This window comes from Eptesicus fuscus, chromosome 23 (assembly GCF_027574615.1).
Source record: "Eptesicus fuscus isolate TK198812 chromosome 23, DD_ASM_mEF_20220401, whole genome shotgun sequence".
Classification (NCBI taxonomy): domain Eukaryota; kingdom Metazoa; phylum Chordata; class Mammalia; order Chiroptera; family Vespertilionidae; genus Eptesicus; species Eptesicus fuscus.
In genome coordinates, this window is record NC_072495.1 from 22,358,585 (window position 1) to 22,380,783 (window position 22,199).

At 50.5% G+C, this 22,199-nt stretch overlaps 1 protein-coding gene across 1 annotated transcript in view; it reads left to right on the forward strand.

The window, feature by feature from the left end:
• Positions 1-22,199, forward strand: part of KIAA1671 (KIAA1671 ortholog) — a 92,320-nt gene that overhangs the window by 66,245 nt on the left and 3,876 nt on the right. The window contains exons 5-9 of the mRNA XM_028146830.2: positions 14,816-14,934; positions 16,605-16,860; positions 18,199-18,373; positions 20,146-20,264; positions 20,777-20,910. Of these exons, the coding sequence (XP_028002631.2) occupies positions 14,816-14,934; positions 16,605-16,860; positions 18,199-18,373; positions 20,146-20,264; positions 20,777-20,910 (803 nt within the window). The remainder of the gene's footprint in view (positions 1-14,815; positions 14,935-16,604; positions 16,861-18,198; positions 18,374-20,145; positions 20,265-20,776; positions 20,911-22,199) is intronic.

Below are 22,199 nucleotides of genomic sequence, written 5' to 3' on the forward strand. Positions count from 1 at the left end.
CACACACATACACATGCACACACCATTAGCATTATGATCCCTGTTTTTTGGATGAAGAAATAAGCCTCAGAGCCATTAAGGGGCTTTCCCCGATCACACAGCCAGTCAACATCAGAATTCGCACCCAGGTCTAGAGGATTCTGAGCCCATAGTTTTTCCACACCGAGCCAGATGGTGGCATTTCTGGTCCTGTCCTCACAGAGGAGAGGGATGATGTGAATCTGGAGCTTGGCTCATGGAAACAGCCTAAGACCAGGCGTCAGGAAACCGGGAACTTAGTCCTGGTTCTGGCAGGATCCTGCGGGCCAGAGAAAATCATGCCCCTGCTTTTCCTCCGTTATTCCATTTGTAGCGAGTTCGTCTCCCTGGTTTCTGAGCCCCTTTCACATGCCAGCATCTCCTGTGCATTCTGATCATAGCAAAAGAAGCCCGGCTGTGTGTCCCGGAGAAGACACAGCTCAGGGCAGACCCGCAGACCTCCCTGGGGTGTGGGGAGGAAGCACATCTGTGTCTCCCAGGCAGAACTTGGACCAATAATGGGATTTTTACTTAACAAACAAGGACGTTTTCCTAGTAGCAGAATAGACAGTCTCCATCGCTGGGTTACATTTCCGAGGCTGTAACTATTCAGTTTATACAGTCATAGCACATGTTAGGGAATGTGGAGTGGGGCGTCTCCCGTCTCTGGTGGAGAGCAAGCAGAGGCTGGATGCTCTCATATGAGGCAGAGTTAGAATGACCTCTCAGATACCTCTCAGTCCCGTAATCCCATGATTCTGATAAAAGGTAATCAGCTGGTAAGCCAACAGCAGGGTACCAAATAGATCTCCAGCCACCTGCTAACTCTAAATGACTGACAGTGACTGCCTGTGGTTGTCTGAGCTCCGTTCTGTAATTGATTATTGATGTCTGCCATGGGCAACCAATGGTGTTTTGTTACTGACTTTCTACATTTTGCTGTTTTCTGAAGAGTAACGCGTTGTGTTTCCAACATGAAATTATTACTATGTATTTTTTTTTTTAAATCCGGGGACAGGATGGCGTGGATGTCAGCAGCCATAGTAGCAGCAACCACCAACTGCACACCTGGAGTTCTCTGTCCCACGTTATCAGGCCCGTGCGTTCTGCCTGTAAAGGCCAGAGGCCTTTGGTCTGGCAGAATTTAGCAACAGCCAGTAATTGAGGTTAACAGAAGCGGGTAATAAGGACATTTGAGATGCATCTCTTCTGTGTCTTTCGGTGCACCATTGTATATCTGCCTGATTTTCAGAGCTTACTGGACATGTGCTGGAGGAAGCAAGATAGGTGTAGTTACCAGTTTCCCTAACTCTGTGCAGTGACAGTAGCTGTCAGGTTCTCATCAAGTGATTTTCTTTCAAAACAAAATAAAAGTCACGCATCTCTTCCTGGGAGAGTTTGTCCACCTGCCAGGACCTGTGAATAGCAGGGGAAGTTTCCAGCAAGTGAACGGTTTGTAGTGGGGAGGACCAAGACCCAGAGAGGGTAAGCCACTGATGCCTAAGACCACATGGACAAAAAGCAAAGAAATGGGCCTGTTTGCCTCAAAAGCCCTACTCTTAAATACGGCAAGTGAAATACGTCAGGGTAGGCAAGGCTATGCTGCAGTAACAAACAACTCCCAAACTTCAGTGGTTAAAACAGAAAAAAAAAGTTTCTTTCTTGAGTGCTCCACCTGTCCACTGACATTAATTATGTCTGTGTTTCCTGTCATTGTCAGTCTGGGGCCCAGATTGATGGAACAGCTTTCCTGGGACATGGCCAAGCATATTGCTGAGGGAAAGTGAACATGGACTCTTAAAGTTTCTGCCTGGAAACAAATGACATCACTTCCTCTCACATTTCATTGGCTAGGGTGAGTCACATGAACATACATGCATTTAAGAGGGGTGTATAAACCTTCTGCAGGGAGAGGCTGCAAATATGTAAGCCTCATAATACAGCCTGCCTGCCATAGTCTCAGCATGAACTTTATGGATTCGTCTGTGGAAAGTAGTTTGCACAGGCCCATTTTTTCCCCTTCCCTATAGCATGAGCCACCCTTTGGAGTAACTCTTCTTGGTTCTTGGATTTATCAAGGTGCCCCAGGTTGAACACATACCCATTACCAAGTACAGCACAATTTCTCATTCTGACATTTCCACTTATTCATCTGTTGGTTCATCCTCAAGATGGACTGCCAACCTGCATTAGTGAAAAAAACAAAAACAAAAAACACTTCCAATACCAGAGTTCTTCAAAGGAATTCAGAGTTCCTTAAAGGAGTGTAGGCCTCCCTCTCCCCAGCTCACGGAAGTGCTGCTGAGAGGACCCTGGGGCCTGGGTGGCTCCAGGTGGGCGGCATTTATCAAGCACCTGCTGTGAACCAGATGCATATGCATCAGAATTAGGGTGCTCTTCGGCTACCGGCTGTCTCAGGAGGGTCCCAGGGAGCTCAGGGAGACGTTTGCTTCAGTGTTTGGGAATTCCGCCCCCACCTGTTCTTCCCTCCAAGGGAAAGGAAAACCCAGGTTCAGTGCTAGACCAGAGAGAAGCCCCAGCCATCTACCCCGCCCCCCAACCCTCCACACCAGCCCCTGACCGAGAAGCAGTGAAGGAACTATTAATAAAGGGTCTAGGCATAGTCTTAAGGGGTCCCCTGAGAATGTGTGCTCATCTCTTCTTATTTGGAAATTTGGGGATGCTGCTCTGAAAACAATTATAAAAGAAACGCTTATTGCCTGGGATGCTCAGAGAGGCAATTACTGGTACATAGGAAGAAGGGGGGAGCTGAGGCCCCCTTGATTTGTCTCACCTGGGAGGTGGGGGAATGGGAAGCTGTGTGCTTGGCAGGCTGTGGCCTCCAGCCCTGCTCCCAGGACAGGGAGCCTGATCAGAAGGAGGCCTCCCTGTTACAGGGGAGGCCCTGGGAGATGGGAGGAGAGCTGTATGATGTATAGATGAGGTCTGACAGACTTGCCTTGGTTCCTAATTATGCCATCTCTTTGCTGTGCAGCCTTGAGTAAATCACATTGCCTCTCTGAGCCTTAGTTTCCTCTTGTCCTAAAAAAAATGACATTAACACAATCCAGTTGTCGAAAGTGTTATAGTGGCTCCTCAGCTTACCTGGGAAAATCAGACAGTAAAAAAATTATCACACTGGCACATCGTCCCTCAAGTCTGATCCCAGCTTCATAAAATACTGAACAGACATCTCGACCAAGTAGCTCAGTTGGTTAGAGCAGCAGTCGCCAACCTTTTGGACCTCACGGACCACCGGTTGGCGACCGCTGGGTTAGAGCATAGTCCCGATAACGCCGACATTGCGGATTCGATCCCTGGTCAGGGCACATACAAGAAGCAACCAATGAATGCATAAATAAATGGAACAGCTGGCCAATGGTTTCCCCTCTCTCTGTCTCCCTCCTTTGTCTCTCCTCTTCCTTGCTTTCTCTCAAAATCAATAAATAAAGTAAAATAAAATACTGATCAGAAGTCTGATAGGGAATAAATTTAATTCACCCATATTTTAACAGTGATTCTCTTTGATGGTGGCATTGTGGGTTGTTATTTATTTTCTTATAACATTTTATTGTTAACAGATATCTTATGTCTAGATCTATATTTATATTTTACAGGGAAATTGTGTAACTTCTAGAATCAGAAAAAAAATTCTGACTGCCAGGGCTTTGGGGTTGGCATATCCCTTTTTTACACCCTCCAACCATGCTCCTTACAGCTGATGGGGGGGCTGTGCATCTCCCCATATTTATTTTACTTAAAAGTGGTCTGTCAAAGTGGATTTTCATTTTTCAACTTCCTGAAAGCTGAGTTCTCGTGGTGGTTTTGATTTACACCATGAGCTCATGGTGTGTCTGGCATCTTGCAAAGTCCAGAGTTCAGTAGATATGAACTTGAATTTGACCCCTGGCTCCACTATGTACTAGCTCTGTGACCTTGGGCAAGCCACCTCCTTTCTCTCCAGCCTCAGTCCCCCTGGCTTTGAATGGGATAACCATAGCCTTGCTTCATAGGGACGGATGGTAAGAAAAGCAATGGGGTGAATCATATGGAGGCACCTCACAACCTAGAAAACACTGCAAAAATGGTCATTTGTTCAAAATTAAAAATTAATGAGCCACACATTCTTTATCAAGCATTTCTGTGGGCAGACCTTTAACATCTGCAGAACCTCCCATAGTTCCAGTCCCAAGGGGTAGGGTAGGGGGTGGGATGTGCTCTGTAGCCGCTGCCTCTGGTTGCCTAGCAACTAGAAACCCGTAGAGGTAGATATTCTAATCTGTCAGAATGGTTTACCCGCTGAGATGGAGCTGATATCCAGTTACCTGAGAAGGAAAAGAAAATAAGCTGTGTGCACAGCCCTGTCCACGAGCTGCAGAATCCGATCCCTTCCCAGAGCCTTCTCACGCCTTAGTTAAGATTTTAGAGGCCACCAAAGAGTCGTGAAACTGGTTCTTTCACCGCAGGGAGCGCGTGATCCCCATGAATTTTCAGCTCCAGCTGCCACCTTGGCCTGTGGGTCTGGCTTTGAAATGGTGTTTTGGGTTGAGGCGATCGGGATACTGTTGCTGTCGATCCATCTGGGCTCCTTTTAAAGCAGGGGGATGAAACCTAAGGTGCTCTCGGGCCTGCCCTTTAGAAGCCCAGCTGGCCACTCTCAAACTTGGGAGCCAAGGCCAGTCATTGCTGTAAGCATTCTCACAGTTCCTGTAAGTTCTGCCCCATCCTCAAAGAGGGTGTTGACGGGTGTCGGCGCTGCAGTGATCTGCACCAAGAATTTGGAAAACGCCTCCTTTCTAAAAGCTTCTGGTATCACGCTGCCTCTGTGTCTCCGGCTGGTTTCAGAGCCACAGAGAGAAGATTCTGACTTCTGAGCATCATGATGACAGCACTCATTCCTTGAGTACCTGCCATGTGTCAGGCACCGCGCTCAGCACTTTACATAGGTCATTAGCCGTGCAATGCTGGCATCAGCTCTGAATGTTGAAGTGGTTCTCTGCTACCACTGAGACTCAGAGAGGTAGAGTGACTTACCCAAGGCCACACAGCTTCTATGTGATAGGGAGCCAAGACTGGAGCCAGGGTGTGTTTGACCCCAAGGCTCCTGCCAACCTGCCATCTCTTTTTCTTCAGTCCCTGTGACCTGCATGGTCTGCAGCTAACATTCCAGACCCTATGGGGGAGGCACCAAACCCTCCCTGAGGAATTCCCTGGAGGGGGAGGTGCAGACAGGCATCTGGGAGGAGGCAAGTGCTTGCCTGGCTGGGTATGTTATAGATCCTTTTCCTCTTTTAAAAAAACTGCAAAACCCAGACATGCTCACTGTAGAGAAGTAAGATCATAGACGAAAAGGAATTTTAAAAAATTTACTCAATGTCTCACCCCCCAGAAATAACCCTGTAACATGTCTATATCTCTTAAGATTTTTGCATACATATGCAAAATATATATATACTAGAGGCCCAGTGCATGAAATTCATGCATGGGTGGGGGGTCCCCTCAGCCCAGCCTGCACCCTCTCCAATCTGGGACCCCTCAGGGGGTGTCCGACTGTCAGTTTAGGCCCGATCCCTCGGACATCCCTTTCGCAATCCAGGATCACTGGCTGCTAACTGCTCACCTGCCTGCCTGCCTGATCACCCCTAACCACTCTGCCTGCCGGCCTACTTGCCCCCAACTGCCCCCCCTTGCTGGCCTGGTCACCCCTAACTGCCCCCGCTGCTGGCCTGGTCCCCCCTTCCAGCCCCCCCCCCCCTGCCAGCCTGGTCGCCCCACACAGCCTACTGTTCAGTCGTTTGGTCGTCCCTCACTAACCCCCCTGCCGGTCTGGTCGTAGGCAGCCATCTTGTGAAAGCGTGACAGTCAATTTGCATATTACCTCTTTATTATATAGGATATATGAATATATGATAAATATATACACATATATTAAATACACATTTTTGCATATAAATGCAATATATATTGCACGTAATAATGATATAATGCACTATATATGCAATATATACATATTTTTGCATATATGCAAATAGATCAATAAAATGGAATTTTGAACTCATTTGTACCCAGTTTTCTGTCATCTTTCTCTACTATGACTAACTTCCCATGTCAGTGAAATGGACCTGCATTCTTATTTTCAATGGCAACAGCATCTTCCATTTTTTAGGTTATGCTGATTTTATATGGTCAGGCCCCAATGGATTTTGGACACTCAGGTTGTTTCCAGTCAAATTTTTGTCTTATAAATAACAATAAAAATCGCTGGACATTCATTGTCACCCACCTGCATAATCGGAATAACTTTTAGAAGTAGAATAAGAGTAACTGGAACAGAGGCAAACAGCCTGTGCAATTTTAAGGCGATGCTTGTTGCTAAGGGAGTTCAAGTTCATCGCCAGAGTCATTGACGTTGCCTTGGAGGCCGTGTGTGTGGCACTTAAATCCCTCCCTCGCTGTCAGCCAGCCCTCTGCATGAGCACACATGCACACACACGTGCACACACACACACAAACACGGCAAGTTGCATAATTCCTCTGGGCGTCTGTTTTCTCCTGTATAAAATGGAACACCATGTTGCAATCCCTAATCCACCATTCCACAATCCACAAAGCTCTCATTTGAGGCAAAACTACCCCATACCAATTGTGCTGATGTGAAGTAATTAATAGTATTTATTTATCCCACGTGATGTGACTATTCTTACATGTTGCTAGAGAAATATTAACACACTTGCCTGTGGGATGTTGCCCTACACCACTATTTATCCACTTTTGGAAGGGGGAGGGTCATTATTATTCCCTAAAGAGCCTTTTTCAACATTTTTTCTTAATTGCCTTTCCATGAAATGTTATATCATGGCTACATTGCATATCGGTATATATACTGTATGCAGTAAGAAATAAGGTTTTTTACACCCTGGCCGGGTGGCTCAGTTAATTGGAGCATCGTCCCATACACCGAAAGGTTGTGGGTTCAATTACTGATCAGGGCATATACCCAGGTTTCAGGTTGCACCCCCAGTCGGGGCACATACGGAGGCAACCAATGTTTCTCTTTCACATCAATGTTTGTTTTCTCTTTCCCTCCCTCCCTCCTCTCTCTCTCTAAACTCAATAAAAACATATCCTCAGGTAAGGGTTAAAATATAATAATAAATAATATTTTTCACCTCCTTCCCAAGAGCCAGTTTTCACTCCCTTGGGGAGGGGACGTATCACTCCTGTGGAGAACGCATGACCTAGACCAGTGGTTCTGAAGCATGGGTGACTGCCCCTCAGGGGACAATTGGGTATGTTAGAGGCATTTTGGGTTGTCAGGACTGGGTGGGGGGCAGGGGCGGTTGCTACTGGCATTGGTTGGTACAGACAGGGATGCTGCTAAACATCCTACAGTGCGCAGGGCAGCCCCATCATGTGCTCTAGTGCTGAGGTTGGGAGCCCTGCCCTAGACCCCCCACCGTGTGCCCACCTGCTCTCTTCCTAAAACCTGGCCGGTCCCAAGTTTGCTTTATTTTCTTTTTATTTATTTATTTATTTTTTTTATTTTTTACAGAGAGGAAGAGAGAGGGATAGAGAGTTAGAAACATCGATGAGAGAGATACATCGATCAGCTGCCTCTTTCACACCCCCTACTGGGGATGTGCCCGCAACCAAGGCACATGCCCTTGACCGGAATCGAACCCGGGACCTTTGAGTCCGCAGGCCGACGCTCTATCCACTGAGCCAAACCGGTTTCGGCAGGTCCCAAGTTTGAAATGCACTTTGCCCCTGGGCTTGGGATTGGGCCAGTGGAGCTGTGACACTGGAACCCACTTCACAGGTTGGTGGGAGGACCCTTTGGGGGCTGACGCAGGAAAGCATGTTGCTGGGTACCTGGCCTTGGTGCGTGCTCACCCAAGGTAAACCAAGATGCCCAAGTGCCAGGTTGCTGGCATCCCCAGTGCCTGGATGTTGCCCCCAAATTGAGAAATGAGCCCTTCTGCAGCTGGACATCTGGCCGCACCTTTCCGCAGCCTTGGGAGCCTGTCACAACCGCTAGGTCTGACTTCCAAGTCCTACCAAGTGAGCTCTGGCCCCGAGGGTGCCCGGCTCTGCAACTGCCTGAAGCCTGCGCGGGCCCCAGCTCTCCCCCATCAGGCCGTTGTTTTGTTTGTGGGCTTTGCCAAGGCCCAGTGTCTGCCTGAACAGGTCTCAGGCTCTGCCCGTGCGCCAGTCTGCAGCCAGCTGATAAGCTGGCTCCGCGGTGCTGGGGCCGACCCTGGGCCTGGAGCTCTCGGCTTCGGCTTCCAGAGCGCTCTCCCCAACTTGTGACCAGGGGGCCATGTGATGAGCAGGCGGGAACCCTGTGGGACGAGGCTCTGCCCCAACCTGGGCACTATGAAGCGTTAGCCAAAAAGATAGCATCCAGGCGGGCGTTTTCCAGGGCCTCTGGCCTACCTATCGAGGGCTGGGTTGTGAGTTACATCAGGCGGCGCCCTGGGCCCTGGGCAGGGTCTTTGAACAAAGCCACAATCTGGGCTGGGCACCAGAATGAAAGGGAGCCCTTGGCTCTGTCCCGGGCGATGGAATGTCAGCCCAACTGGTTTTGCTCCTTCACTGGAGCTGATGTTCCTTAACAAGGGTGCCAGCGTGCCCGTTGAGGGTGGTGGGCGTCCACGCTCAGCCCCTACCTCTGCCCAGCCCCCCCTACAGCGGAAGAGGCGCCCCATTCACGCTTGGTGCTCTGAGCTCTCCTCTCCTCACCCGGCCCGGACAGCCTGGAGACACCAGCCCCTTGTCTGTAAGGCGGGTCTAGTCTCCCCTGCAGCAGGGATGGAAGGGGCTGTCCAGTCCACCACATAGCAATGAAGACAGCATCTCCCTCCCCCGCCTCACCTTCTCCCAGCCTGACCCCTCACCCGCACTGCCTTCTCTGTCTCCCACACTGTCCCTATCTGACCCACTTATCAAGGCCTGGGCCCTGTCACATGCCCTCCACGAAGCCACCTGTCACCTACCCCTCGTCACCCTTGTGCCTCCTTCCCTCAAGTACCTTGGGTACCTGGGATTGGAAACTATTAATCTCGGGGCCCAGGGGAGTTTAAGGCAGAATTTTCGTGAACTATCTACAGTGGCTTTGACATCTTTCCATGTCAGCGCCTAACATTCTCCCTCATTGTTTTTACTGGCAGCAGCGTGTTCCCTTGAAGGATAAACCAGGGTTTGTTTATGCCTTAGATACCCAAAGCGGTGCTATTTGTTTGTATGTATGTATGTATATGTCTAAGTGTATTTGTGTGTGTATTATGTATATGTGTAATTATATTTGTGTATATGTTTATGTATACACTGAGTGGCCAGATTATTATGATCTCTGAATGCATAATAATCTGGCCACTCAGTGTATATCCTATATAATCCTATATAATAAAAGGCTAATATGCAAATTGTCCCCTAGACCAGGAGTTCGATCAGCAGGCAGGCCGGCCAACTGCCCATGTCCCCTCCCCCTGGCCACCCATGCACGAATTCATGCACTGGGCCTCTAATATATATATAATCTGGCCACTCAGTGTATATTTGCATGTGTGTATATTTGCGTGTGTTGTGTATACGTTTGTGTATATGTATTTGTGTATATGTTTACATGTGTGTACATTTGTATATTTTGTGTATATGTGTGTTTGTATTTGAGTATGTGTGTTTGTGTATATATTTGTACGTGTATATTTGTGTGTGCATCTGTGTTTGAGTGCGTTTCTCTGCGGGATGAGTCACCAGAGGGGCTTGGGGAGCAGTGTTATGACACTGGAATGTGTTTCTGCCACTGATCACGGGCAGGAGACGCTGCAGGAGTGGAGTTCTCAGGCAGAGAGGGTCACACCACTCCCTGCCTTCCACCAGGGTCACACTTACATGTTCGAGGCTGCAATTCTGTCTCCTGACAAGTTGAGCCCTGGCCTGAAATAAACATGCGAGATGTTTTGACGTGTGATGGTTAAAAAAAAGAATCCAAAATTGGCGGAGACTGTTTTAAGAATCCAGGAGGAGCCAAGTCTGGCGGGGTTGGAGCCGATTCCGTGAAAAGGAGAAGCTGGGAAACAAAAGAATCAGATATTTATGTAGAACGGTACTTTTTAACATTTTTTAAAAATTACTAACCGTAGTGTTACAAAATACAAAAAGAGGTAAATTAAAATCTATGTTTGCCTCTGCGCCCCGCCCCTCCCACACATCACCCAGTTCCCTCCCAGAGACAAGCAACTCAGTTTCCTGTCCTCTGAGGGTCTGTACGTTCACGTGTTTACGTCTATATTGCTTCCCCACAGCGGCAGCACACACCCTCTGGAATTCGTGTCTTGCTTTATACACTTGATAATGTATCTCGGGGCCCATTCCATACACACCTGCCTTATCCTTTTAACAGCTCTTTTTAACAAATAAATAGTATTCCACATTATGGCTGTGCTATCATTTAGATTACATGCATTTTTAAAAGCCCCCCAATTCTCTTTTCCCTTGGCTCATCCTAACCTTAGAACTATGGACCTTTTATTAATAGGGCTTTATACTTAAGAGGGAAATTTAATTTGTCCGTTTTCATGCAAAAGTATCTCAGTACTTCTGGAATGTTCTACACCCCCTTCCATCCTCTGCACGAAGGTTCTTGATTGTTTAGGGGATTTCGTGAATCAATCTCTCCTATTTTGCACCTTAAAGAAAGTCACAGTAGCCAGTTAACTTTTATTGTTGCCAGCACACTGAGCGTGGTGTTTTAGGGGGGGAAAAGGTTTATTTTAAAAGTAACAAAAATTAACTATTAAGGGCATATTAAATATTAAGGGCATATAGATATATTAAGAGAGCGTGACTAAACAGCAATATTATCACAGACATTAGAGAGAGGGATCATTTATGGGTTCGTTCATTCATTCGTTCACTCATTCATTCATTCATCTGTATATTTTCAGTTGCTCCCTAGCCACAGTGGCTATCTCTTTACTTGGCACTGGGGTTTGAGGGTTAACAGACCCCAGTGCCTACACTCAGGGAGCTCACAGTTTGGAGGAGACGGTCAAACAGGAAGCAAGCACAGCCAGCACCTTAAGTTCTTTGATGGCTGGGCACAGGGTGCTCTGTGGGGGCCCGAAGAGAGACCCCGTTCAGCTGTGGTTGGGGGCAGTCAGGAGAGGCTTCCTGGAGGAGGTGATGCCTGAGCTGTGTTTTAGGGGCACATTCCAAGCAGACCTGGGGCCAGCATTGGCCAGTGGCTGGCAGACTGTACCAAGAAGTCTCCTGGAGGGGCGTTTCCTGGGTGAAATTGCTAATAGGAGTTGTTAGAGTGGGAGGGGGTAGGTAACAGGCCATAGACTCAGAGCCCAATGCCTGGGTTTGAATCAGGCTCTTTCACTCACTCGTGAGGCCCTTGGCAAGTCCCTTCACCTCTCTGTGCCTCAGCCTTCTTGTCTGGAAAGTGGGGGTAATAACAGCTGCTACTTAAGGTTGTTGGGAATACTAAATATGGCAACTTGGCACACAATAAACGACATGTAAGTGTCTATTGTTGTTACTGTTTAATTTCTCACAGCCTCAGCTACCTCATCTGTGAAATGGGGACATTAATAGTATCTACTATGGAACTAAACTAGATGGTCCATGTAAGGAATTTGATGCGGGGCCAGGCACAGTCAGTGCTCCTTAAATGTTCAGGGTTATTACTATTCTTGCCACCTCCTCTCTCACCTCTGATGCCCGATGGACTCCTGGAGCCTGGGGGCCTCTGTGACGAAGCTGCCAAGAGCCTGGGCCCCCAGCCCAGCTGTCGTGTCTGTTTATAGCCTCTGAGACCTTCGGGGCAGCAAGGCAGCCCTGGCCCCGGAGCCTTGTCAGGCACTCCCAACCGAAACCAAACACGCCTCCCGAGGACCAGCTGCAGACGTGCGTCCCTGTCACTTTGGGCGAACACTTGTCCATGGATTCTAGGCCCGGCCAGACACCCGATCCCCTCCCTTCAAGCCCGAGCTAGGAGAATGCAGCGGCTTTGGGGAGCTCAGGCAAACCGGGTGCAAATCCCAGCTCCCCCACTTTCTAACTGTGACCTTGGGCGTGCCCGTTTGCCTCACAGGGCCTCAGTCTCCTCTCCTGTGAGATGGGTCCATGACAGTTCCTGCTACACAGGCCTGTTGAGAACAGTGGGAGGCAAAGTGAATGGCACACCATCAGCTCCCTGTGTTAGCCTTCGACACTGTCATTACCATTGCCGCCCAGTCCTTGTGCGGGTCTGACCCGGACACAGGACAGGAAGGCACTGAGACAGAGCTAGGTTCCCACGCCAGCCCGGGCCCCATGACCGCAGAGCTCCCTGCACAGCTGGGGTGTAGAGTTGCAGAGGGGATGGGACCCACGTCTTAAATTGCTCAGAATCGCTCTGTCATCTTGGGCCACCAAGCGCTGCCCTGACTCAGGGTTCTTTCTTAGGCGGATGTGTCAGACGCCCCAAAATACACACAGGCATAATATTCTCTCCTTTCCCTACCCCGTCGCTAGCTCCATTCTCTTTTCTGGATAAGAAGCTCACACCTACTCATTGGAAAAAAGTTATTTTCAGGAACATATTCTTCCAACAGACATTTATTCAACAATTACTCCAGGCCAGGCACAGTTCGGAGTGCTGGGACACAGACTAAAGGCTGTAGATCAGGGGCCACAGCCAGCCAGCCACCTCTTTGTCAATAAAGCTTTATTGGAACACAGCCACGCGCACTCACATATTGCTTGCACTGCTTTCTTGGTAGCAGTGGCAGAGTGGAGTAGCTGGGTCAGAGACAGGGTGGCCTATAAAGCCCCAAATATTTACTGGCTGGCCCTTTACAGAGAAAGCTTGCTGGGCTCTAATGCAGCCTTTTGAGCATCTTGTCCACAGCATCCCTCAAACATCATGGGGTACACAGTGTCCCCAAAAGTTGACAGCAAGAGAATGGGTGGGAGGTGGGCACTTACTGGGCCAGATGCTGTGGTAGGAGCTGTCGTTGCATCTGTGCCCTTGGGGTGACCACTGTTGCCTACTGAAGCCCTATAACGTCTCTGTGCAGCAGGAAGGGAGGTGGAGGTCACGCACAGCTTTCCCCGGGTGCACACTTGTTTTGCTGAACCATGTGTGCTTGCTCTGTTGAGGGCAGTTCCACAGAAGCTGGGAAGAGGCACGCTCCCACTTCTGGGAGGAAGAAGCTGCTCAGGAGAGGGTCCTGCCCCCTCACTAAGCGCCTACTCCATGGGGAACAAGGATGATAGAGTGTCCTGACCTTGAAGGGTGCATCAGCAGTTACAGAATCTCAGCATCTGTGTTGTGATCCTACCCCCCTCTTTAGTGCCTGGCACATAGTAGGTGCTCAGTAAATATCTGTTGAGTTAATAACTTGCCTGCACAGAGGTGAGTCCGGGTTAGGCAGGAAGAGTTCAGGAGGAGGAGAGAGCCCTGTGGGTTGCCATGACTCTGGGTAGGAAGGATGGATAGGAAGAGGGAACAGCACAAGCAAAGCCAGAGGCCAGGAATGTGCGAGGTTTGGGTGGGATATGGCGAGTAGGTCAGGAGGGTCGATGGAGGGCTTGTTTGGGGTAGGGGTGGGAGTTGGGACTGGACAGGAAGTTTTGGGCTCAATTACAAGGGGTGTTGGATTTCAGTAGGAGGACAGTAGGGAGCCATAGAAGGTTTTTGAGCAAGAAATGAATGCTATGCATATGCAGAATATGCCTCCTGACCTCAAATAGAACATAGAAGTGGTCTTTCTGGAGTTGGGAGCAAAGTTGCTGTCATCCCCTCACCCCATCTCCCTCCATATTCCTCATCTCCTGGCCTCGGGTCGTCAAAAGATGGTCTCTGGGAACACCCTTCAAACCTCAGAAGCCAAGGCCATTTGAATTGTTACTGTGCCAGTGGCCGCCCAGGGGGGTGGAGTTTGGTTTCTCCTTGACTGCTCCGTCTTCTCCCAAGTGAACAAGTTGAGAAGCCAGCAGTTCATTCACTTAATGGAGATCTATGGGCTCCCGCCGTCTGCCAGGCCCGGGTGGGCCCTGCAGCCAAATCTGTGGGAACCAGCATCTCCCCAAAGGCCCAGGTCGAGCACAGAGACCAGGAACTGAGCAGGTGGTGACAGAACCAAGCGATCCAGGCCATGTGGGCCCAGTGGTTACCAGTTTGGACTTGCAGGTCCAAGCCCCCTGCCCGGGTTTGAGTTCCACTTTGTCTCTTCACCTCCTAAGCCTCAATGTTCTCATCTGTAAAATGGGGATTGTGATAAGCTCCACCTCATAGGTTGCCGGGGGACTGCAGTTTGGCGAGGTGATATGTACACAGCTTGGTGAACACCAGGCACAAGTTCAATGCTCCAGGGATGCTATGCCAGGTGGTCTTGAGGGGGGGAAGCCAGGCGGCCATCAAAACCCTGGGTGGGGTGCATGTGGGGGGTGCCCTAACCAGACTGGTAAGTCCTGGGAGCATCCAAGGTGGAGAGAAGTTTAGCCTGGCTGCAGTGCAGATGGGCACTGAGGAGGGTCGGGGAGCGCCCAGCAGAACCCTGCTTGCTGAGGAGGGTAGCCCCTTCGACCCAGTTTGCCCGGCTTTAGCACCGACGGTCCTGCATCCCATGATGTCTTAGGCAAACTTGGAAGGTTGGTCACTTAGCGCCCACCAAGACATCTGGACCCACCTCTGAGAGCAGTGGCGGGTTAAGCCCGGTGATATGTTAGGATTTGCGCCAGCTGGGACCAGGTTCTGAGCATTTTCCCTGACAGTAACCCCCGGTCTGGCCTTCCCTTGCAGGATCAGCTGAAACAGTGCTTCTCCAGGCGGCCCCCCGAGGCCAAGGACACCGACACCCTCGTACAGGAAGCCGACAGCCAGTATGGGACGTGGAGGGACCAGCACCAGAGCGGGGAGAGGTAGGTGGGGTGTGCGAGGCCCCTGGCCGTGGGGCAGGGCAGCTGGGCAGGGATCTGGGCAAGTTACTGGAGCTTGTTTTGTCTGTAATTGTAAGAGTAAACCATTCTTGTTGTAAAAAAGAAATTTAGAAAGTATTAAAAATAGCAAATGATATGTGAAATATCCAGAATAGGCAAATCCGTTGAGACAGAAAGCAGATTAGTGGTTGTGGGGGTGCGGGAGAGGGGGCAGGAAGGGAGATTGGGAATGACTGCTAAGCAGGTACCAGTTTCCTTTTGGGGTGATAAGATGTTCTAGAACTACCTGGTAGTGATGGTCACACAACGTTGTAAAGGTACTGTATCTCACTAGTGGTAAATTCTATGTTATGCATATTTGCCACAAATTAAAAAACATGAAAACACCAGTAATCTCAGCACACAGCTATCAACCTTCAGTAATGTTTTTGTCTTTCTAGAATTTTTCAATATATCTGTGTGTTTACAGATATAAGGACATATACATATTGCTTTATACACTGCCTGCATTTACTATGGCCACTGTCAACGGCCTGTAGGTCCTCAGGTGTCAGCCTGGCTCGGAGGGATGCTAGGATCGTGGCAGAAGCCCGAAGGTTATCCAGGGTGGCCCGGGTTCAGGAGGCAGGAGGTCTGAATCCCAGCTCCACCCCAGCCGGCTGTGGGACGGCCTGGCCCATTGTTACTCTCTCTCTCTGGGTCTCCAGTGCCCCTCTTACTGGGACCTGGGATCTCCCAGGGAGGTGGGTGCCTCATCCTGTCTCCTAGAGGCACTGCATCGCCCCCTCCTGGACAGTCCCAGGAGCCGCTGTGCTCCCAGCCCTAGCTAGCAGTGCCATCTGCTGCCACCTCGATGGTATTTCTCCTTATTTTTTGTGGATTTGGCTCAACCCCACCCCATACCCCTAAATCCTGCCTATTTCAAGTAATAAAATCATCCCAGAGCTGACAAAAAGCATCTCTGTGCTCCCAGTACCCCTGGGTCGAAGGGTCTGCTTAAGAGTGCAGCTGTGGGGACTGGGGAGGGGGGGTGTCTTTCAGGATAGACCCTCCTATCAGGGAGGTGGTGTCTGGCGTGCCCACACACCCTTCCCCAGTTGGGCTTCCTGTGCTCTGGACTTTGGGGTCTTTTTGTGGACAGGGAGAGCCTTTCTAATGGAAGGACTTGATTTATTTATAAATTTCCTATTGTATGTGATGCCCATTATCCAAGTGGTACCTGAATATATGGTCTGGGAAGAAATTCCGGAAGTAGAAGGGGGTCAGGGATGTGTATTCTAGAGTCAGGTCTGCCCCTTTGGGCCAGCTGCCTCATGTCTCTGTGCCTCAGGTTCCTCATCTTCCGTGAGGTTAATATTTCATTCAGGAGGTTAACCTCCCATTCCACAGCTGGCCAGGTGTTCTAGAGGCATGATCAGCACCTGGCTGTGTGCCCAGGGTGGTTCTCCTGGGATGTCTGTCTCCTGCTTCCTGGTGTATAGAGCACCCCCACACCCCACTTTCTGCGCCTTCTTTACCCTGATACTCAGTCCTCGGAAACAGCCTGCATGACCATGTCCCCTTCCTTCCTTCCTTCCTTCCTCCCTTCCTTCCTCCCTTCCTTCCTTCCTTCCTTCCTTCCTTCCTTCCTTCCTTCCCTTCCTTCCTCACAGCGTGGCCCCTGAGTCTCCGTCCCCGGACAGCAGTGCCGCGTCGGCGTGGAAGCAGCCCTCCAGCAGCCGCTTGTCCTCACTGTCCTCCCCGACGGAGGCCACCTCGGCCGGGGACCAGCATGACTGCCCCAGGGACCAGCGGAGCACCAGCGTGGACCGCTCCAGCACTGACCTGGAGTCCACTGACGGGACCGAGGGGCCGCCCCCGCCAGACACCTGCTCTACAAAGAAAGTAGATGACTTCTCCTTTATCAATGTAAGTCGGTTCTTGGGAGCGTGTGTTGGGAACACTTATTTCTTCTTAAAGGGACATACTAGCATCTCCTGATGAATTGCCCCTTTCCAGGGTAGAATCTGTGTGGGTGCAGAGGGCACAGTCTGAGATGGGACTGGCGTCTGCCTGTGGCTTGGGCCTGCCATACACCAGCTGTGTGTCTTGGGGCAAATGCTTTCACATCCCTGAGCCTCGGCTTCCTTATCCACTTGTGACCAGCAGAATGGGCTCCACAGCCTCAAATGCAATCACATGTGTTCAAATTGAAGCTGATCCTAGCCCACGCCTGTTAGGTGACCAGGAAGTCTGACCTCACCCTGCCAGGTGCTCTTAGTGGGATGTGTCCCTACTGCCAGGGCGTACAAGTCTCTCTGTAAACGGAGAGCAGTCGTTCTAAGAAGGGGAGACCCCCTCAGGTGTGGGTCCCCAGAAGCAGCCCTTACAACTCAGCTTTCTAGGTGCCAAGCAGAGGCAATGCCAGCTGCCGGGTCCAACTGCTCCTGCTCCAGCCCCTTCCAGACTGCCGCCTGTCCTCTTCCTCCCCCACCCGAGGATGCCCCCTGCAGGGGGCAGGCAGACTTTCTTTATCAACCCTTGAGACATGAAGGTCTCATCATTCTGCTTCCTTGACAGTAGGGCTGCCCTCCCACCCTCCTGAAGATGCAACATCAAAATGATGCAGAATCGAAAAGGGACCCACTCTCCTGGCAGTAAAGCCTCATGCCCACACTCTTATGGATGGCTGCCCAGATTCCCCCTGAGAAAGAACCCCACTGCTTTGGGAGGGGGACTCCCTGTAGGGCCTCAAAGGGGATTCCCCTTCCTAAGTATAGTCAGCTGGCACCTCTGGGTAAGAACAGAAGTGGGGAAAGACACAAGTTCAGTCTCCCCTGGGGCACCCCACTATATAAACATGGACATGGTATGGAGTATAGGGATTTAATTAGGGGATGTCTTCAGTTGTTCATGCAACAAACATGTATGGAGCTCCTGCTATGCATTGAGCATTGCTCTCGCTTATATGCTCGTATAATGTCACCAGGAGGGGAAAGGCATTTCCATTGTGTGCCCACTATGTGCCAGGCACAGTGCCAGGACACTCAAGCTTCATTTGATTCTTGTAATCAACCTACATGGTTTGTTTCATGGAGAAATTTCGGCTTCGGGTGTCAGGTAAGTATTAAAATGCAGAAATGCTGGCCCGTGTGCCACCTAAATAGGGTCTTGTGCATCAGCGAAGCTTCACACACTTCTCTTGGGTGGTGCCCTCAGTGAATGGTCCCCTTGTTTTTCCTCTCTTCCTCCCTACTGCTCCCAAAGCAAACCTCAGTCCTCGACTCAAGTGCCCTCAAGACCCGGGTACAGCTCAGCAAGAAAAGCCGCCGCCGGGCTCCCATCTCCCACTCCCTCCGGCGCAGCCGAGTCAGCGAGTCAGAGAGCAGGTCTCCTGTGGAGGAGGAGGATGACACCATGTGGATGTTCAAGGACTCAACAGGTACACCCCTCGCCTCCATATATACCACATTGAACAGCAGGAAGGATGGAGGTTAAACACTAGAAGGCACTTCCTGTGAGTTGAAGGCTATAGGATATTAGACCATAATTACACAGGAAACTGTGATTTCTTATTCTGCACAGCTTATAGAAACTAAGTAAAAAAAAATATTTTAGAGGGATGATATATTAATTGGGGCTCTGCAGGTTGCAAGGGACAGAGCCACAATTTAACAGGGTTCCACGATTTCTGCTTTTATCCTTATTAAATTTGTCCTATACTCTTCAGGTTTGTTCGGTGGTCTTCTTTTCTAGATTCTTCAGTTAAAAGATCAGTTTATTTATCAGTCTTACTTGGTTTCTAGTGAATTATTTTAAGGCTACGCACTTTCCTCTGAGGATTTCTTTGGCTGCATTTTGTATCAAATCCTGAGCTGAATTTTAAAGGGCAGGTAGGGATTAGCCAGGGAAGGGTATTCCAGACAGAAATATTAACAGGACCAAGGAGGGAGAGGTGTGGAAAGAACATTCTCTGTGTGTTGCAGGTGCCTCTCTAAGTGGTTCAAGCCAGTAGTAGCAGGACTTATGCTGGAAAAGTAGGTGAGGCCAAGTCATAGGAAGTCATGATTCTTTGCCAAGGAGTTAGGCTTTTTCTGTAAAGAGTTTTGAGCAAAATCTTTTCTTATAATGGAAACCATAGCAGGTGACCTCCCCACTGTACACATAGACAGCCTTAGTCCCCCACAGGCTACTGTAGGGACTTGTGTTCACTTGGCAAACAGTAGGATGTCAGACCAGCTTGGAGCTGAGTGAGGGCACAGCTTCTGACCAGATATCTTAAATGCTTGGAGGGCTATCTCTCCCTCTCCCATCTCATGCCTGTTATTCAAGGAAATGTTTAAATGCCTCTGTACACTTTCTTGGTTTTCTGAGCCAAATTTCACAGAGCTGTTTGACCAAGTAAAAACGAAAGTCAAGACAAAAGCAAACAGTTACCGCTAAAAGCATGTAATTACCCCCACCTCCCACCCTGCTGGGGGACATACAACAGCTCCTGGTTCCCAGCAGCCTTGAGGAACCAGCCAGGCGCTGGGGAGGGCCTGGGGTATGCTTTCTGGACACGCCCCAGTTTCCTGCTTGGCCTGGGGCCCCAGAGGACCAGGCCTTGCCTCCTGCCCCACTCCCCACTGTGCCCAGTCCTGGGTCCAAGTCTCCAGGAAGTTGAAACTCCGCCCCTCACTCCTGGAAGAGTGGGGACAGCAGTCTATCTCCCAGAAGTCTCACTACGAGGCTGGAGTGTGATGATGGGGTTAAGCCCCAGAGAGGGGGGTTTGGGTGAAGGAGGGTGGCCTCCTGGTCCAACACCAACTCCGAGCAGCCCTTGCACAGACACGGGATCCCTCTCGCTCTCTTCTGAGAGCATGATCCCGGGGCATTGGGGCTGGAAGCACTTCTGGCTCCTTCCCTGCCTCTACCAAAGAGCTCCTTCTACTTCCCTGCCTGGGAAAGAGCCGGGACCCAGGATGTCTGTGCCCGGTCCCAGGAGGAACCCCATCCTGCCCTACTGAGCACATCTCTCGGCAAGAGCTGTGGAGAAGGAAGGTCAGGAGTGCAAGTCCTGAGTGTGTCCTTATCTGTCCGATGGCCCAGGAATGCCCAGATGGTCAGGGCTGGTGTGAGGATTGCCCGAGGGTCTGTGTGCAGAGCATCTGGAACCCGGGCCTCAGTGCACGGGGGCTGCCAGTGACATCGGCGTGCTTTTCTTTGCAACAGAAGAGAAATCCCCCAGGAGAGAAGAGTCCGATGAGGAGGAGAAGCGGTCTGAGAGGTCACCCAGCAGCCATCCCCAGAGGATGCCTATGTTTCCGGGCATCGACCCGGCCATGCTCAAGGTACGGAACCTCGCACCCCGAGTCACTCTCGGCTCTGGTAGCAAAAAGAACAGAAAAAGCAGGCCCCATAATTCTTACTCTCTCTCCCTGCCTCTCTCCCTGCCTCCTCCCTCCCTCTCTCCCTTCTTCCCTCTCTCCCTTCTTCCCTCTCTCCCTTCCTTCCTCCCTTCTGCTGTCCTCCAAATATGGGTGAGAATCCACCCTGCCTTCTTCCTGTGGGAATCCGACAGTCCAAAGCTTCATCTTATTCAAATGGATGCAGGAGCATGGAGCTGGACAGAGCTGAGTTGCACCTGCAGGATGAGTTGGTGGCCCCACCTCAGGTGCAACTGAGGTGGCTGTAGGCCTGGCCACCGATTTTCTTTCCCCCCGACCCCAGGTCAGCCAGCATCTCCCCTGCCCCGGGGCTTCCTGCCTGTGGGGGCCCCGGCATCACCGTGCAGTGGCAGTGCCATGGGATGGGACCCTCTCCAGCAACAGGTGGTTACAGACTCGGCTCTCTCCTCTCCCAGGCGCAGCTGCACAAGAGGCCAGAGGCGGACAGTCCCAGCGAGACCCCCGGCTGGGCCCCCCAGCCCAAGACCCCCAAATCCCCCTTCCAGCTGGGCAGTCGCGTGCTACCCACCAGCTTTGAGAAGGACGAGAGGTGAGGGCTCTTGGGGATGAGTGCCCTGCCCCCCTTGGGGATGTAATTTTGGGGGAAAGCGGGGGCTGCCTGTTGGGTTTTAGAGCTGAATGACCGAGAATGAAAGGAGGAAGTGTGGGCACTGCTGTAGACATGCTCAATAAAGGATAGTGGAATTCTTCTTAGGAGTCCTGTTAACATGTCAAAGCTAGGGTTTATTCATGATGCTGACATTGTCATATAATAAGTGCTATGATAGAGCAGGGGCTCTCAAACTATAGGCCACAGGTCAAATTCAGCTCATTGTCTTTTTGTTTAAATAAAGTTTCATTGGCACACAGTCACAACCATTCATTTATAGGTTGTCTGCTGCTGCTTTCCTGGTGCAGCTGCAGAGCTGACTGGTTGTAACAGACACCCTGTAACCCCCCAAAAATATTTAGAGTCTGGTTCTTGATTTGACCCTGTAATCGAGGACGAACTGGTAAACTAGACTTAAGGAAGAAAGGTGTGGGAAAGGTTTCGAAGAGGAGACACCTGAGCTGAGTCATGGTGTCCACAGAGGTGGCAGCGTGAGGGGTCCCCGGCTGAAGTCATGGCATGTACAAAGGCCTGGAGACCCGATAGTGCCAAGGGCTGCAAGGACTGCGTGCTATTGGAGCACAGAGCAGGCTGCAGGAAGCAGAGGACCCGAGGCTGAGAGGGACAAGGCCACGGCTGAGATCGTGCCTGTCTTGCTCTGGGGACGCCAGATCCGTAAGCCTGGCTCCAGAGTCAGCGTCACAGCTGGGGGAGCCCCCAGGCCAGGTCTCAGAGGCACCACTGGGGGCCTGGTCTTGTGCCTCCACCATCAGACAAGGCTTGCTTGGTCTGCCCAGGGAGGCTCTCCTTCCTCACAGACCCCCCACCTCCCCCTGGCAGGTCAGGAACTTCCCTGAGCCTCCAGGCTGAGCCCTCCAGGACCACATGGTCTGGAGCTTTCTCTGAGATCAGCATAAGTCAGGTCTTATGTGTACGAGATAGATAGATAGATAGATAGATAGATAGATAGACAGACAGACAGATAGATAGATAGGATGTTGCAGTTTGAATCCCAAAGTCAGTCTGTTGGCAGAATTCCCTCTTCTTCAGGGGAGGTCAGTCCTTTTCTATTAAGATCTTCAACTGATTGGGTAAGGCCCACCCATAATATGGAGGGTAATCTGCTTGGCTCAAAATCTACTGATTTAAATGCTCATCTCATCTAAAAAAAATACCTTCACAGAAACACCTGGAGTGATGTTTGACCGTGTATTTGGGTACCATAGCCT